The sequence below is a fragment of the Danio rerio genome, chromosome 17, assembly GCF_049306965.1.
Source record: "Danio rerio strain Tuebingen ecotype United States chromosome 17, GRCz12tu, whole genome shotgun sequence".
NCBI classification, from domain to species: Eukaryota; Metazoa; Chordata; class Actinopteri; order Cypriniformes; family Danionidae; genus Danio; species Danio rerio.
Window position 1 is genome coordinate 38,779,517 of NC_133192.1, and position 18,062 is coordinate 38,797,578.

Below are 18,062 nucleotides of genomic sequence, written 5' to 3' on the forward strand. Positions count from 1 at the left end.
ATAAGACACTGCTGTAGCCGGACCAATTGTCCACACAAATGTTAGTGTATGTTGGTACTGTAGTTTAGAATCATCGCTTCTGTACAATAACTATGTACCAGTGTCTGGGGATAACAATGGAGCCAGGAATTGACTATATTCCCAGTCGAGTTGATAATACTCACTCTGTTAGCGATGGTGATGGCTCGATGGACGGCCTCTGCTTCCAGCTGTACACATGGAAAATTCCCATGGTAAGTGAGAAAACACAAATGTCACCAGTGAAACCTAATGATGAACAGACGCTTAAGAGTATTAATAATCCATGGAAATGCAATATGGAGACGGGAAAGACTAGGAGTTGGAGAGAGAGAGAGCAGCGGTGTGACTAATATCTTAAAGGAAAACCATTTCATGGTAAGAGGATTTGAATGGTTAGTTTACCTCCTCAGGTCTGCTTATTTCAATGCCCTCTGGTCCACTAATACCCAGATCCAAGGCCTCTCGGGCACCCTTGTGTGTAAAAATGAAAACATGAGATAATGACGACTATGCAGGAGGAAAAACAAGATCTAGTAACATTATGCTATCATTATTTAAGATTTTTGTTGACAAAATAAAGACGTTGTAATGTACACATCACATTATGGTTACAGTAATTTCATTCAAAAGATTGGGGATGGTTGGTTTTGTTTTAAAAGAACTAATTCTGATTATATGTATTATTAATAATAAAAATAATTATTTCACTTTTTACAAAAGACAAAATAATATATTAAAGTAAAACAAAATATTATCCAAAATATGTTATACGTTGCATTCCTAAGTAAACTCAAATTTAAATAAAAAAAAAAACCCACAGAAATATACAAGTATTGCAGTTAAAAAACTATTAATAATAATAATTATGATGATAATAATAATAATAATAATAATAATAACAATAATAATAATAACAATTATAATACAATTATTGAAACCTTTAAAAAATAAACAATAAAACAATAAAAAAACAAAATAATTATAACAATAAAACAATAAAGAATAAAAAAATAAAAGAATTACACAATAATTGTAACAATAAAACAATAAAGAATAAAAAATAAAAAGAATGACACAATAATTATAACAATAAAACATCAAAAAAAGAATGACACAATAATTCTAACAATAAAACAATAAAAAAAAGAATTAAACAATAATTATAAAAATAAAACCAAAATTCATAAAAAATAAAGAATTACACAATTTGTTTTGCATTGCAACTGAATTCGTAAATAAAATGTTATTAAGTAGTAAAATTGTATAAATGTAACAACAATAAAATGTTATGTAAATGAAAATGTCATTTTACATTGTATACATTTCATGCTTTCAGTGAACCTGACAATAAATTAATTTAGAAAAATAGAGAATAATTAAAATACATTTAATACTGTTAACTATTGATGGAATAAAACATGAAGATAGCTGCTTGAAGTGTGTAAAGCAGGAGAATTTGTATTTCTACAGTAGAGTTTTACAGCAGCTCCCTGATTTATACCTCAGCAACCAGCTCTCCGTTCTCCGCGTGGACACGGGCCACAGCACCAATATCCTTACAGTTCTGCAGGGCCTGAAACAGCTCGCTGTCCCTCAGCATGTACATGTCCTTATACGCCATGTACATCTGGAAGGAGTTCACCCCTTTGTCCCGCACCAGTGTCTCCATTTGAGCCCTAGCCTGTGATACAGAACCAAGGACATCACTTCTTACAATAAAATAAAAATGTCCACTATGCAATTATACAGTGTGCTTAACACAGGTTAGTGGGCTTGACAAACCACCTGTAGAAACACTCTTCTTACCTCCCTTACTCTAGCACTTAATTCTCTAAGAACTAACAGTTCTATTGTACAATTAGCACTTTCTGTGTGTATTCTTGTTAAATTGCTGAATGCCTCAACTCAACTCAACTCCTCAACTGCAAGTCGCTTAGGACAAAAACGTCTGCCAAATGACTAAATGTAAATGTAAATCTATCACATCAAGACTAAATTCACACACAAAAATTCCAAAATTTCAACACATTTATTGCTGTTCGTGCTTATGTTTTAATATTTGTTTGTACCTTAGGTCCCCACCAGGTCACTCCCATATGCAGGGCATAATCACAGCAGGCTTTGGCATCAGCGTGAGAGCGGGCTTTTTCATAGGCATCCAGCAATGACTCGTTCTTCTCTGGTAGCACATGACCAATCACCATAGTAGTGCCTCCAGCCAGAGCCGCCTGGAAATAAACACACAAACAACAGACTGACTGCTGCGGGATCCATACAGCATCCATACCAATTACTCGGTTTAATGGCTTGACGACATTTTCACAAAAGCTTGTATGAAATGAAATGTTACATAACGGTACTCTGTAAGCATCAATCAAGGTTAAATTAAACCTGTATTCAAGCTGAATTTAAATATGTTCTGAGAGGGTGGTAAGCCTGAATAGTTGCCTTATAGGTATTTATATAATGTTCTTTTTTGAAGGTATAATTCACCTAAAATGAAAATTTCCTGTCATTTTACTCTGCCTCAGGCCATCCAAGATGTATGTGACTTGTTTTTATTCAATAGAACAGTAAAAAAAAATTTTAGCTGCAACTGTATTCATACTGAGTGACATGGTGGCTCAGTGGTCAGCACTGTCGCCTCACAGCATGAAGGTCGCTGGTTTGAGATCCGACTGGGCCAGCCTGGAATTCTGTGTGGAGTTTGCATGTTCTCGTGGGTTTCCTCCAAGTGCTCCGGTTTCCCCCACAGTCCAAACACACGCATTATAGGTGAATTGGGTTAACTAAATTGCCTGTAGTGTATGTGTGTGTGTGAATGCAAGAGTGTATGGGTGTTTCCCTGAGCTGGGTTGCAGCTTATTTTATAATATATAGTTGGTGGTTCATTCCACTCTGGCGACCCCGGATAAATAAGGGACTAAGCTAAAGAAAAATGAATGAAATGTATAGATATAAGGGGTGTCAAAATTAATTGTTTCTTCGGTGCACAGCGATGCAGATGCAGACAATTCGGTATCGATTCAGTAATAACCATAACCGGTTATTATGTAGTGACGTCATTTATCTCCTATGCGCTCTGTCGCGAGGGAGGTGAGCGCCGTTATTTACAACACTCAGCCAACTCAGGGCCGGCCCGTGGCATAGGCACCATAGGCAAATGCTTAGGGCGCTGTATATCCAGTGGGGCGCCAGAAATGAGCGCGGTTCAGTTGGTTTTGTTTTCGATTTTCCTGACACACTTTCAGTTATAGACGGTCACGGCAATAACTCAAAAAACGCTTACCCTAAAAAGATCTAAAGTGTGTTTCCTACAGAAAGACAAAGCTGGTTATGTTTCACAGCTGCCTTTCTTGTTTTCGCTCGACATTACGAGCACTGCTCCGTTTAAGCCCTCGCAGTCTGCGTTTACTTTAGCCGGCAGAGCTCGCGCTGAGAGGAGCTCGCTGTAAGGGACCGTCGGAAAAGTGCTTATTTTTTTTCGTTTTTCTGCTCTGCTCAGCGCAAGCTCTCCCTGTTGCAAGGGCTTAAGTGTGTTTGTTTGTGTGTGTGCGTGTGTGTGTTTGTTTGTTTGATGCTGTCTATGTTTGTGAATGTGTTTGAATGAGAGACAGTGTGTTGCTGTGTGTCTGTGTGTTTATACAGACAGCATGTTATAGCCTCCCCTCTAAAATATAACACTATATATGGAAAGCATCGTCAATGCACCGTGATGCACCGAGATATCGTATTGAACCGAATCGATGGCATGATAATCGTAACCGAACCGAACCGTGAGACCAGTATAGGTTCACACCTCTAATAGATATAATGGACTTTAACACAAATATATTTCAAAACAAACCTTCATTACCTCCAGCGGTGATGCACGCTAGGTGCAACAAACTGAGCATTATTTACAACTTTGTTACCTGTTATTCCTGGGCAAAAATTTCTAAGTACATTGAAGTACACTATGAGCATCTCGTCGCATGACATTCTTGGTTCTGACATCACACGAGCTGATGCACTTGAGTTTGTTTAGAGCAGAGCGAGAGAGAGGAAACACCTGCAAATATGTTGAATGTTCAGTTTGTTGCACTGTAAAATCAGTCATGCATCGTCATGAGCTACTGGTAGTAATTATGATATGATTGAATTAGGGCTGGGTGATATGGCTTTTTTTTTTTAATCCCCTATTTTATTACAAAAAAAAATCGATGATGCCTTATGACTTTAAATAAATTTTGCCTCCACTACTAAAAATGTCCCTTTTATGATAAGATTTTCTTGGAATTTTTCCCTTAGGGTTAAACTGCGATCAGAAACAAGCCAAAAAAGAAAAGATGACAGGTAACATAACACAAGTGTTAACGTATTGCAATGGGCCACTGATAAACTTCCGATGAAAGGTTGATGTAACTATTTTTAGATTTTATATGGTTCCTTTTACAGTAGGGGTGTCAAAATTAATTGTTTTCTTGGATGCACAGCGATGTAGATGTGGACAATTTGGTATTGCTTCATCAATAAATCATCACCTGTTATTACGTACTGACGTCATTTATCTCATAAGCGATATGTTGCGGTAGAGTACTATTCAAATAGGGCGAGTAATTAAAACGCTCCAACTATGTAAAAAGCAGACATCTGTGCACAATTCACTGCATGCGAGTTTACTGGACAGACTTTAACTGACACTAAAGTACAGCAGTACAGTACCAGGAGACACTATTTCACTGCTAGGAAGAAAATGAAAGCTCTCTCTTTCTCTCTCTCACTTTAAACCTATGAACTGCTGACATGTTTTTAAGGTAACTTTTCCTCTCCTCTTTCGCTTAATTGTGGATCCTGACAAGAGTGTGTCTGTAAAGTGAGTTTTCTCCACGGCATCTATCACAAATGCTGTTATATCAGTTTAATTAAACTATAGTCCATTAAATAGACATCAGCATTCCTTCAGTTGTTTAAGTGTAAAATGAGTTGAAAGCTAGCAGCAGTTTTTAAACACATTTTGCAGCAGTGTGTTGTTTGTTCATTGTCCGACGCTGAAAAACCAAACCAATTTCATAAAACAGATGACACCGTGCCTTTCCTAGGAACGAGTTCTTCCCTGCCCACTGCCATGTTGTTTGTGTAGTTTGATGGCAATGGACGGTGAACTATGGGGCCCAGAGGTGTTAGAGTTAAAATTGATGTAAACTATACAGTCAAGTTATTAATAAAAAACTATTTTATTTTGAATATGTTTTTTAATCTCACAGTGATGCCATGATGGAATCTTGAATTGCCTTTAGTAAACAGGAAGTTTTGGATGAATTATCCCTTTATGGCAGTTCAAGGGTCATAACCCCATTTAGGGTCACCAAAGATTTATGGGGGGTAACTATTGACCTTATTCTTCATGTACGAGCGAACGCAGCCATTTGAATCCTTTTGGCTTAAGACTTCCGGTTTCATTCCCTTCCATTCATTTTTAAATGTTAAAAACAGCTTGTTGTGCTGCTTGATGTCGCAAACTGATATTTTCTTATAATAATATTCTGCTTTGTTTCTACAGTCATAAACACACTTGTTTGTAGAGCAAGTAGTTTAACCATTTTCTGCCGTTTATTATTCATAGTCATATCTACCATAGGCAACTGAATCAGAAGTTCTAAAACAATTGCAAAAACAAGCGCACTTCTATATTAATGAATAAGGTCAATAGTTTGAGGGTTAGAACAAAAAAAACAAAAAAAATATATATATACATATACTAATTTGAAGATAAAACTAATTATTGAACATTTATTTAACCATTTTATTAATCATTAAAGTGTGTTTTATTTGAGTCCTGCATCCCAATTCGTCTACTTACACTACATCCTTTAAGTATGCACTTTTTTGTGAAAAAAAATTATATAATTTACATTTTATATTTAATTTTCTACCGTACGAAAGAAGCAGCAGCAGGTTAATCTGCCACTTCACAGGTCTTTTAATGAGAACAAATCTCCTTAAAATTTAATGATCAAACACGTTCCCATTGTTTTTGCAGATTTAATATAACACAAAAACGTTATTCATTAGGTTAGACTTTTTAACGTATGAATCTGCACTTCAAAACAGCGATAGTAAGACTGACCTTTTATGCACTATTGCAAGTTTAAACAAAAATAAACAGTGCATTCAATGCAAACAAATAATAATATGAACATAGAACATCTTAGGAAATCAGGTTTTGTAATTTAACCAAGCAATTTTTAATAGCATTTAAAATCTAGCCATCATTGTTAATTTTAATACTATGTTAATCTTTGCTCGATTGTTGCGATTTCTTTCGATCTTCTGTCTGTGTTTGCCTTCTATTGGTTTTTTAAGGCCTTCGGTTGTTAGGGTGTTGATAGGATGTTCTGGAAGTTGCTTGTAGGGGTTAAACATATTGTAGTTGATCAGAATGGAACACATCTATGGTTAACCACACTTGTGATCTACAAATTAATCGTGCATTTCTCTAAACTTGGGAATTATTTGCAAAGTTTAATGATCACAAAGTGAAAGACTGCTTCTACTTTTTTAAAATAGGCTACTAAGTTTGTTTGCTAATGAGTTGCAGCGTACAGAGAAGGTCATGTATTCACGTAAATGGGGCATGTTAATCAGTCTAGCGGAGAATTTTAAAAACAACTTGAAAAGCCCCCACATCATTCAAGCTGCATATACAGTATGAAAGCATTTTGCCAAGAACTGTGATGGATCAAAAAAAAAACGTAAATTTGTGACTGTTGCATAAAAAAAAAATAGTTCTGATATATATATATATATATATATATATATATATATATATATATATACACAGCAAATTCATCAGAGTTAAATTCTCGGTGTTGAAGCATTTGAGAGTAAAGTGTTGACGTTAAAGAGTTAGATTTTGATAAATGAATATAATAAGAGTTAGAATTGATTTTATTCAGTGCGAAATCAAGGAGTTATCTTTTCAACCCTTGGTGGTGTTATTTCCAACATCCGGGAATTCATGCAGCCCCAGTCACTGAAGAATTTTCCAGACGCCATTTTCCATCTGAGGTTTAGAACAGCAACTGGTGAGTCAAACTACCTAAATGTTGGTATTTTACTGACTTTCTTTAAGGAAATACAGTTGTAAACATGTTGTTAAGTTAATAACTTTAGAATAGAGTGACAATTTTAAACTTCTGCGGTTCATTCATGGTCGTTTGTGTATCTAGCTTAACTGCATTACTATTGACTTCTTTTCAAGAATGTTTTTATATATGCTCACGCATACATAGTGCATAAAAACATCAAATGTACATTTTCAACACATTTCTGTCACGCTTAATGCCATTTTGTGCGTTGTTACCCATCTGTAAAATAAAATCGACACTTCTCCTTTAATTCCAAGCAAACTAGCGAGGGAATCCCCGGAGCCGCCTAGCCTACTCTGCCCGGATGCTAACGGCAACAGAGGACGGTTTCCATAAGCTCTGGAGAGTTTCTAAAACATATCTGGTGAGTAAATGAACATATGCTTACTTGTAAAGGGCTTCCTGACTGAAACAAATGATTGTTTGTTATTCGTGTACGTTAATTTGGTTATTTTAAACACCGCGGCCCTTTTAAACTGGTTCATTCGTGGCCGTCCATATACCGTTAACTTAGTCCATAACTTAGACTCGTGTGATAACGTACGCTTGAATTATATTAAGTGTTGACAACCATTAAAGTCGGAATGTTAACATTAATGTCTTTAAATGACAGCGTTTGCACTTTATCAGACATTTAACGTTACAGAAGTCTCCCGGAAGTTGCGGGACTAACGTTAACGTTATCCCGCAAATGCACAGAGACTCCCAGATGCCCAAGTAGATGCCCGCAAATGAATGATAATCTCCCGGAAATCGCGCGTCTCCCGCCCGGTCATTAAACACTTTGCACGCCCCTCTCCACCGCATCCCTCCCAGCTCTTCAGGTACGTCGCGCGCAAGTCACCCCCACCGCTCTTCAGGTACGTCGCGCGCAACTCATCCCATTGCTCTTTAGGTACTCATCTCTCCCGCAAATCAACTCTGTATCCCCCGAAAATGACTTTTCCCAACTCGGGATGTCTGACGTTAGTAAGTTAGGCTATTTCTGTTGTCAGGAACATCTTAGTCAAGCTTTTTCTCCCGCATGATATTGTGCTTAAAACTATAGGCTAAACTTAGCATGTACTGTACACAACATTTCCGTTTTATTAGTGCGTTGTAAACAGCCACCTGTCTGTAAAATGAATCAACTGATTCATATTTGAGCAGCCTAATGATGATACAGGTTTGATTTGTAGATTTATTATCAATAATCAACATCTGAATCAAAAGATATGTGAAAATGTGTGAGGCATACTTTGTGATGTTCATCTCTCTTTTTTATCTAAAGGTTATGCATATGTGTTAGATACTAATGTGTTGTTGTTTTTTAACAGCCACAGTTCTCTGTACAATAACACAAGACCCTGTGACGGTGGCTGATTAGAGACGGATGGTGTGTATTTCCAGAGTTGGTGAAATGGCCAAGCACACCTTCTTGGTCATATGTGGTGATAATAATGAAGGTATGTTTGATAAAGTTCTGTATTTGTTTCACAATAAGCTGAGAGGGTATTAGAGCATTAGAGAATAACAAATGACATGAAGGTGATAAGATTTGTATTGTGGGTGAACTGTTACTTAAATAATGTTTTGCTCTGCTTTGCACTTTTCCTCTTCTGCTTATCCTAATATTTTAGATTATATTTGGACCTGAAACATCTGCTAGACTCCAGGAAAGGTGGCGTCAATACTGGACCTGAAAGGGCCTAACAAGTTGAATCTGGTAAAGAAACACGCACACACACACACACACACACACGCACACGCTTACAGAAAACTGTAAGTTTATGAATATTTTTTACACTGTGGCCAATATTTTGAGGAAGTCAGCATCACTAAATGATATAAAAGATTTTAAGCTCCTCTAAATTTTGCTCCAAGTGTTGTGTTAAATTGAGGATTCTGGACAGACAGCTGCCTGTTTTTCCAGTTCTAGTCATAGTGGTTAACCTAATTGTGTTTGGAGATCCAACAGTGATGTATGTGTTTTTTCTACTTTTCCATATCCTGTCACCTCAACCAGCTGGGAGAGTCAAGTTGTGGATCATCATGTAGATTTTCAAAAGGTGAGTTTAGATTTCTTGAATGTTTTATTTACTTTAAATGTTCTTTTAAATATATCATAGAATTTGATTGCAATTTGTTTTCAAACATTTTTCTTAGTCATGCTGGAGTCTTGAAGAGTTCTTAGATGAGCATCACCCTACAGTATATTCGTGCATCAGGAACCACCAGACGAGCGATCAGCAGCTACTACTGTACATCGTCATGGAAAAATAGGTCATCCTGTGGCTGGGAAGCACATCTTTCACAGGACATGCTTGATGAGATTTCCTAGCTCCAGTTTGTTTTCACACAAGTTTACAGCATTTATACCTTCATTTAAACTGCTGTGTTTGATATGGAGGACCAAGGAAACACCAGAAGTGAAAGATTTGCACGCCAAGTTGTTTAAAATGTAATTTCAGAAGAAAACTATGCGTTCAGAAGAAAACTATGAGTGACGATATATTGAACTTTCAAATTGCTCTGATGAAACATCAAGTTTGGACCAAAGGACTGAAACAGCTTTTTTGAGCACTTGTCGTACATACTTTGTTGATACTGTCTGTACTAATAAAACATTTAAAGCATATTTGACATTGTTGCATTTTAAAAATTGAATGAATTGTTGAAGTTGTGAATGTTTTCAAATAAAATGTTTTTATTTTGTAATTTACAGTCTATTTGACCTTTTTATCATATTTACACTCAAGAGAGTTGAATAAAATAACAATATATTACACCAGGTGGTGTTAAATATAGTTACATTTTTTAACTCTGCCCTGAGTTAAAAGTAACCCTTACTTCGGTGTCAATGTGCCAACCCTTTTAAAAGTGTTGATTTAAGTCTGTTTTGAGTGGACCCCATGAGACACTTTCAAAGTGTTGAAATTAACACCCATAGAGTTGTTTTGGGTCCCCATATTTTGCTGTGTATATATATATATATATATATATATATATATATATATATATATATATATATATATATATATATATACACTGTTTTAATGTAATTTTACTGTAAAAAAATATTATATATTGATCTTTTTTATTAATCGAGATGAATCTGTAATGTTAAAAAAATAAGACATTATTTGACTCTCCTTTGGAAATTTTAAGTTCTTTTTTACCATTAGAAGATATGATAAAGAGAATGATAAAATAAAGCATGGGATGTGCCTGATGTTTTTTTCAAGTGCAATATTCATGAAAACTATCTCAATGCCTTTGGGTGATGTGGTGCTTGATAGGGACTTTCTATGCTTTTTAATGAGTTCCTGCTGTAAGAAATTCAAAGTAAGCAAATATCCCAGATTACTAGATTTTTACAGTTATTGTTCTGTTGGTTTTTGGGGAGTTGCAAAGCGATTTGAAAGTACTGAGATGAAGGCTGAGATGTTCAGTTCAATCCTAGGACTTTGCTCCAGCTTTTAGATGATTGCATGGCAAGGCTGAATTTACAGAGAGTCTACAGAGCTTTTCATATGTTTTAAGTACATGCTGTAGCAAATGCAGTGTGGTTTATCCAATATTAATTACAATATTAATTAACATCCCGGCATACAAATCTAAGCTTAAAACTTAAACACTCTATTAAAAAAGACTCCTCTAGAGTTGAATTTTACCATCGAGTTGAGTTTTATGCGCTACACTAGTTCGCAAAATGGCTAGTAATGTTAATGTAATACCAGACATCCCAAGTCTCCCGGAAGATTTGGGAGTCTCCCGCAAATACATAGAGACTCCCGGATGCCCACAAACGAATGATAAATCGCGCGTCTCCCCCCGGTCCTTAAATACGGCGCACATCCCTCTCCACCACATCCCTCCCATCTTCAGGTACGTTGGGTACAACTCATCTCCCCCGCTGCTCAGGTACATCCACACACACACCTTCACCGCTCTTCAGATACATTGCGCACCATCACCGTCACGAGTGGGGAAAAAAATGACATCTGCTAAGAGAGTAAGCTATTTTAGCGGTAATATTTGAGCATATCAACTCATTTACACTGACATCACGGAATCAGTAACTGGAACTGGAACCGCATTCAGACAGGCAATTCCTACAGATTCGAACAGAGCAAAACAAATCACAGAGATCGGTACATTTATAGCTGTGGAAATGAGAGATCTTATCATGAAAATGTCGGGTTTTAAGAAAATGTTAAATGTAGTAGAGCCCTGTTACATTAGTCCTTCATAAGCCCATTTCAGTCAGATAATTCCTGCTTTTCAGATCCACTAAAATGGCAGGTGACAGTCAAATCAAGCAGATCTGTGCTGTCTGAAGAAAAGGTGGACACTCATCTTTCTGAAAATTGAAAAAAACTTATTAGAAACTGAATTCCATATAAAAACTAAATTGTTCTTTTCTTTTTATTTGTTTAACTACCACAATATTATATTAGCTTTTTATAAGCAGCTTTTTGGTTTTGAGTATAAAGGATTTGTTTTATTTGCTGCTAAACAGAAACCCTAGAAGTATAGCTCTACCACTGTTTAAAGTAAAAGAAAAAAACAAGATCATACTTTTATGATGTTGGTTTTATTACATTAAGTGAAGTTTATGTATAAACAAATTTCGAGAGGATCACGTGCTTATGATTGCAAGCGGCTGGATCCGTATTATCCAATTCACTACGCTCCAATCAGATGACTCCTAAACTACTATAAATACCCTGGGTTTCATTCCACTGCTATCTTCATTTTAAAGAGTCCCCCTTCCACCCCTACTCCTCCTTCTTAGACGGGTTACACGGTGGCCCAGTGCGTAGCACTGTTGCCTTACAGCAAGAATGTCTCTGGTTCCAGGCTTTGCCAAACCAGCAGACATTTCTGTGTGGAGTTTGCACTTCTCCCCGTGCTCACGTGGGTTTCCCCTGGTTTCCTCCCACCGCCTAAAAACATGCAATTAAGTTAATTGAATAATCCAAATTGGCACCATAGATAAGCTTCTAGTACGTAGTTATCTTCAAGAGCAATCACTTACTGTTCATTGGTTACTACAGCAGGGGAGTTCTCGAGATCTACCTGAGCTCAAACTCCCCTCCCGCCTTGCAACGGGAGGGAGCCCTGGGCTCGAGGATCTCATGAGCTCAGGGCTCTCTCCCGGGACAGCATGCCAAACAAGCTTTTATAATTAATCATTAGCTAAGAGTGAACTCTTGAAAAAAAATTAAATCAGAAAAATTCTCTATTGAAAACATACCAAACCGTGACACCACTGTGTCGTGTCGAACCGCACCGTGACTTTTGTGAACCGTTACACTCCTAATATATAATCATATATGTGAATATGTGTGTGTGTATGTGTGTGTGCACATTCTCATTAGCCGCAGCTGTAACACTAATCAATCTCTCTTGACGCAAGTCCCTCCCACTTGATCTAGTGGTGTGAATCTAGTGTGGCCTGAAATGTGTAGGTCTGCTGCTGCATATTACTGACTTGCACAATGAGTGTGTGTAATACCATTGCGCCTGCTGGAGCCATGGTGCGGCAGCGAAGTTACCTAATTACTACGCCACATTCCTGACATTCTATCCTACCCGTCAGATTATCATTCCAACCCTATATGAATGGTTCTATGATCGTGGTTAGGGATTTACGGTGGGTTAGTTCGATTAATACAACCTCATATCCCACCACTCCACATCAAAATTTACATTAGTGGCACAATCTGATAGGTAGCATATTTCGTCATCCAAATGTGCATTTACTTTTTGAATAGGAGGGTTGGACAAATCGACAGAACAACGAAATAAGAGAAAGTTCCTAGTCATATCGCCTAGAAATTAGCAACTTTCATTTCAAATTCATTTTTGTCAGTCTTAGTACACAATGTAACTACAAAAGAGTCAAGCTTTCAATAGGGAAATGATCAAAACTCTGGTCATTTTGAAGCGAGATGCTAACGGTCTAATTTGATTCCATGATTTATGCTGAGCTAAAAGTGCTTCTGCCAGACTCAGAAATCGGCTGAATGGATTAAAAAATCAAAATTCAACAGTTTAACTGTAGGGGAGTTGTAAAATGAGCCTATTTTAAAACGGGGGAGTGTTCTTTTAATATCTAACAATACACAATTAACCTTGTTTATTACGAGCAAACCTTTTTACATAGCAATTCAACCACAAAAATATTTCCTATTAAAAAAAAAAAACAACCCTCAGCTGATACAAGCCATGCAGCCAGATCCAATGAAGGGGTTTGTATTTGTGCACCATTGTCTTCCAGCACAATGGCACAAGTGAAAGGCTTTTGCAGCAGTCTTTGCAGCAATGCTCCTGTATCTATGGAAACAGAATCTGATCTCCATTTGTCTCTGTGCCTGGTGAGTCTCATGGCGGTGGCGTGGAGGAGGGAGAGAGAGAGAATGCCACTTGTGTTGCCAAGGCTAACAATAACAACGGCGACAACAACTCTTTATTTGTCATTTCAATGCCTGTAGTGGTCGCAGATTAAGAGTGTGCATGTATTTGTGATGGTGAATCGTGCCCTGCGGTTGATGGAGCCAGACAGAGAGTGTGAGTCTGCTAAGTGACCCATGGGATTTATTTAGGCAGGGCAGCTGAAGCGTAAGCATCTCGGCTTTTGAAGTATTTATAAAACATGAACAAATGAATCTGACAATAAATGGATGTTACATCACTCCTCCTTTTGGTTAAGCGTTATATAAAGGTCTTTCATTTTATGCAGTCATTTTTCTCAAATAAGTCATATTGCATCAAATACAGTCAATATTGAATAACAATAATTGTAATGGAAATTAGGGCTGCAGGATATTGGAAAAATCTAACATTGCGATTTTTTTTATTCTGTGATATACATTGCGATATGCATACAATTTCACTAAATGAGTTGATTAACTATTTGAAAGAATTTATCATTTTAGATTGATTTGGATGATTCTGTAAGGGAATACATATGCATAAAATGTAAGAAACAATCTACATGCGTAAATAAATTCAATTAAAAAAAAGATACCCAATAAAATAAACAGCGTTTGATTGCTTTTTCGATGAGTCGAACTGTATTCAGGTGTACAGTAATTGAATAATGAAATGTAAAATAATACTGCATAATCTTCGTTTTACTAACAATTCAATCGTTATTAATTTGTCAAAGTGATAAATTGTACAATTTCTAAGGCCTGAATGCTTTTAACACCCTCACACACGCCTAAAAAAAAAAACGCTTGCAAAATGATCAATTATAATCCAGACTCTGACCAGGGGGGCTAAGTCGGAGCACTCACTCGGGCTCTGCGCTGGTTAGGAAAATTCCAAATTGAACCAAAAACAAACTATTACAATTGGCTTAAGATTGGCAATCAATATTTAGGACATTGCAAACTGCAGAACCTGGAAAATAAAAAAATAATAAAAATACAAAAAACAGCCTCAACATTGCATATGCTCGCGATGTGACTATTGCAATTTGCGAATGATCACATTGCGATATTGATGCTTAAATGCGATATTGATGCTTAAAAATTTGTGTATCCCTAATAGTAATTCTAACAATTTCAAACAAAGAGTAGACTTTATATTAGGCTCTAAGCAGTACAATCATACTAGTTTGGAGAAGCACTTATTGAGTTGTTGTGAAATTAAAGGCCCCTGACAGATGGTGGGGGCCACAAAAGGTGTGGGGTGACAGAAGACTAAAAATCTATCTTTTTGCTTCGACTTACTCGTTAAATGTGTCAACTAGAAGCACGTTAATCAATCTTAAAAGTGGCAAAGCTAAAGTTGGACGCCTTCTTAACAGCCTGTCTCTGTAATATTATAGTGAACTAATGTATAAAAAATATATAATCCCAAATGTATGATGTCCTACCATAACCATAACATACTGTTACCATGACTTAAGAATTAATTTCAGCCATAATTAGTTTCTTTCCTCTTTAGACACGATCTAACTAATTAAAAATGAGGGAACAAGTGAATTAAACATGACATGAATAAATCTATTATCTAAAATGTTTAAAAAAGAAGACAGAAAACAAATTATTTCAGGTTTTCAGAAAGTCTTTAGTGAAAAAATTGCTGCTTCGGTGCAAGATTGGATCAATTCGCAAGTAAAAATGAATACATATTTTCAACATGTACTGTATGGAATGTGTACATGTAACATTGAGACTACACATACGGTGAAATAAATAATTATAATAATTCTGATGTTTGAAATTGTGGGAATCCAAATATATTCTTAACCAAAGCCTTATATATTCAATCTTATAACTATAATGTGACTTATTTCCAAATCAAACAAGATATTAGATGTAGATATAAGAATAAGATTTAAAACGAATCCAGGGGCTTGATTTTAACCATGGAAAAGAAGATGGGATTGAAAAATGAGGCCTTGATTATAAAAAGGGGTTTGGATAACATGTTCTGTTACATAATTCCCAATAAGACGCAATTGCTTGGTAGTATCGTATAGTAATAAGTAATTATTTACAGAAGACACCTGCTAAAATTTCAGTGTTACAACAGTTTACATAGCAAAAGAATCTTGCATATTCAGAACAAAAGAAATCTGATGACATATTAAAGGACTTGATTAACATGAGTTATTTGAAGCATTAACACAGACACTTTACATTTAATATGCTTTGATGTGAATATAAAATCGGTGGTTGGGGTTAAGATTTAGCCTAATAAAACCCTGGGAGTAAGAGTATGAAAATTAAATCATTTTTGTAAATGACCCCCATACCTTTGTGCCGCTGTAGAAGTCGTCTGCTGTAGTGCCGTTCATGAAGCTCTCGTTTAGGTGAACACTGGTGTCTATGCCACCCGGAAGCACCAGCTTTCCTGTGGCATCTATAACCTTGGCCCCACCTGGGATCATCAGCTCCTTGCCCACCTGCTGGATGATGCCATTCTCGATGTACACATCCGCTTCTTGTGTGAAGTCATCGTTCACCACTTTACCTCCCTTTATGAGGATGCGCACCGTTGCTGAGCTGGAAGACATGGTTCAACCTAAAAGAGTCAAAAGACAGAGTGATGATGCGTATTATAAATCCTATGATTACGGGTTCATTTTAAGCATTTTCCATTCATTTGTATATAAATTGAAATTATATACAAATATATGATTCAGAGTAAACTGAATCAGCCAACATTCCAGTTTTCATGTAAAAGGCATGTTTTATTTGAAAATAATAATAAAATAACTTAAATTAAATTATTATTTCGTGGTCAAAAGTAAAAATTGACCAGCATATCTTGCAAGGAAAACTAAAGTTTTAACAAAACACCAGTAAATGAAATATTTTCTATTAGGGCTGCACGATATTGAAAAAAGTTGATATTGTGATATTTTATAATTCTGCAACATATATTGCGATATGAACACAATAGTTTGAATTTCTCCATTTGCTCCATTGTCTGGGTAGTCTAACAGTATTCAGGTTCAGAAATTGAATAATCACACTGCAAAAAATGCTTTTCAAAATATCAAAGTTCTTAAATTAAGAAGCATAAAAATATTGTTTCAAGAGTTCACACTTAGCTGATGATTGATTATAAAGCTTGTTTGGCATGCTGTCCCGGGAGAGAGCCCTGAGCTCAAAAGATTCTAGAGCCTGGGGCTCCCTCCCGTTTGCAAGGTGAGAGGGGAGTTTGAGCTTAGGTAGATCTCGAGAACTCTCTGTGCAGACACATTTTTTCTTTTCATCAGTTTTTAGCGGGGTAAGAGGGGTTATTCATGAGTTAGAATAGTTTTGTTATCTTTCTTTAGTTTGGCTTCACTATCGTCCCCTTGCTCCAGTTTAACTAATTTTTGTTTGATACTTTGTTTGAATTTGTTACTTTATTATATTATTTTTATAAATGTAAATAATTCTCTTTTTTGTATATATTTGGGAATTATTCTGGTTTTACTTTTGTACATTAAATCACTTTTGTTGGCAGTTCTGTTGCTTACACCCTCACATTGTGAAATTAACACACTTTTTAAATGTTTTCGCTTATAAGAAGGTTTCGTGAAACAGTTAAGACTAATAAGCGTGCGCTTTGTCTACGACACAAATTCCATTCCTGTACTCCACTGGAAAACCAAAATGTTTCCTCACAGAGGACTTAAACGTGTCTGGGGGATCTGCAATCTCAGTACTATGTGAAGCAGCCATCCTGCGTCCAGTAGTAACGAGTGTGATGCTCACTCAAGTCACATGACATGACATGCACTAAAATACTAACTTTAGAATTTAACATTTAGAACAAAACCTCATCATTACTAAAACTATTTACTTAAATGTGATAATAAAGATGTGTTTAAATTGGTTCAATTAGTTAAGAGACAAGTGACGTCAACCTCAACAATGGGCAGCAGGGGGCATGAGAGTACCACGGTACGCTACGAGAGTTTCGCGATACGTATCGTGATATTTCGGTTCGGTTTTAATATCGTTACACCCCTAATGTCTATGGTGCCGGATTAGTCAATTAACCTAAGTTGTATGTTTTTAGACGGTGGGAGGAAACCAGGGAACCGGGGGAAACCCACGTGAGCATAGGGAGAACGTGTAAACTCTGCACAGAAACGTCGGCTGGCTTGGTAAGGACTAGAACCAGTGACGTTCTTGCTGTGAGGCAACAGTGCTAACCACTGGGCCACTGTGCCACCCATCTAGGAAAGGAGGAGGAGTAGAGTTGGAAGGGGGGATTCTTCAAAATGAAATATGGAACTTAGGGTATTCATAGTGGCTTAGAAATGGTCTGATTGGTGAATCATAAATTGAATAACGCGGGACCAGTCATCATTGTACGTGATAACTCTCGAAATTAGTTCATAAACAAACTTCACTTTGTTTTCAGAAATAATAAGTAAACATTAAGTAATTTTTCCTTGAAACAAGCAAAACA

The 18,062-nt window shown here is 36.5% G+C and overlaps 1 protein-coding gene and 1 long non-coding RNA gene across 2 annotated transcripts in view; one reads left to right on the top strand and one right to left on the bottom strand.

Moving 5' to 3' along the window:
* Window positions 1-18,062, bottom strand: part of dpysl5a (dihydropyrimidinase like 5a) — a 37,040-nt gene that overhangs the window by 13,541 nt on the left and 5,437 nt on the right. Inside the window, 5 exon segments of the mRNA NM_001018149.1 lie at window positions 165-209; window positions 424-492; window positions 1,523-1,702; window positions 2,091-2,249; window positions 15,907-16,175. Of these exon segments, the coding sequence (NP_001018159.1) occupies window positions 165-209; window positions 424-492; window positions 1,523-1,702; window positions 2,091-2,249; window positions 15,907-16,167 (714 nt within the window). The 5' untranslated portion in view covers window positions 16,168-16,175.
* LOC137488129 (uncharacterized) lies at window positions 7,029-9,848 on the top strand. The gene is made up of 6 exons (XR_011007054.2): window positions 7,029-7,088; window positions 7,409-7,515; window positions 8,468-8,596; window positions 8,771-8,856; window positions 9,157-9,199; window positions 9,297-9,848. It is a non-coding gene; the product is annotated as an uncharacterized lncRNA (long non-coding RNA).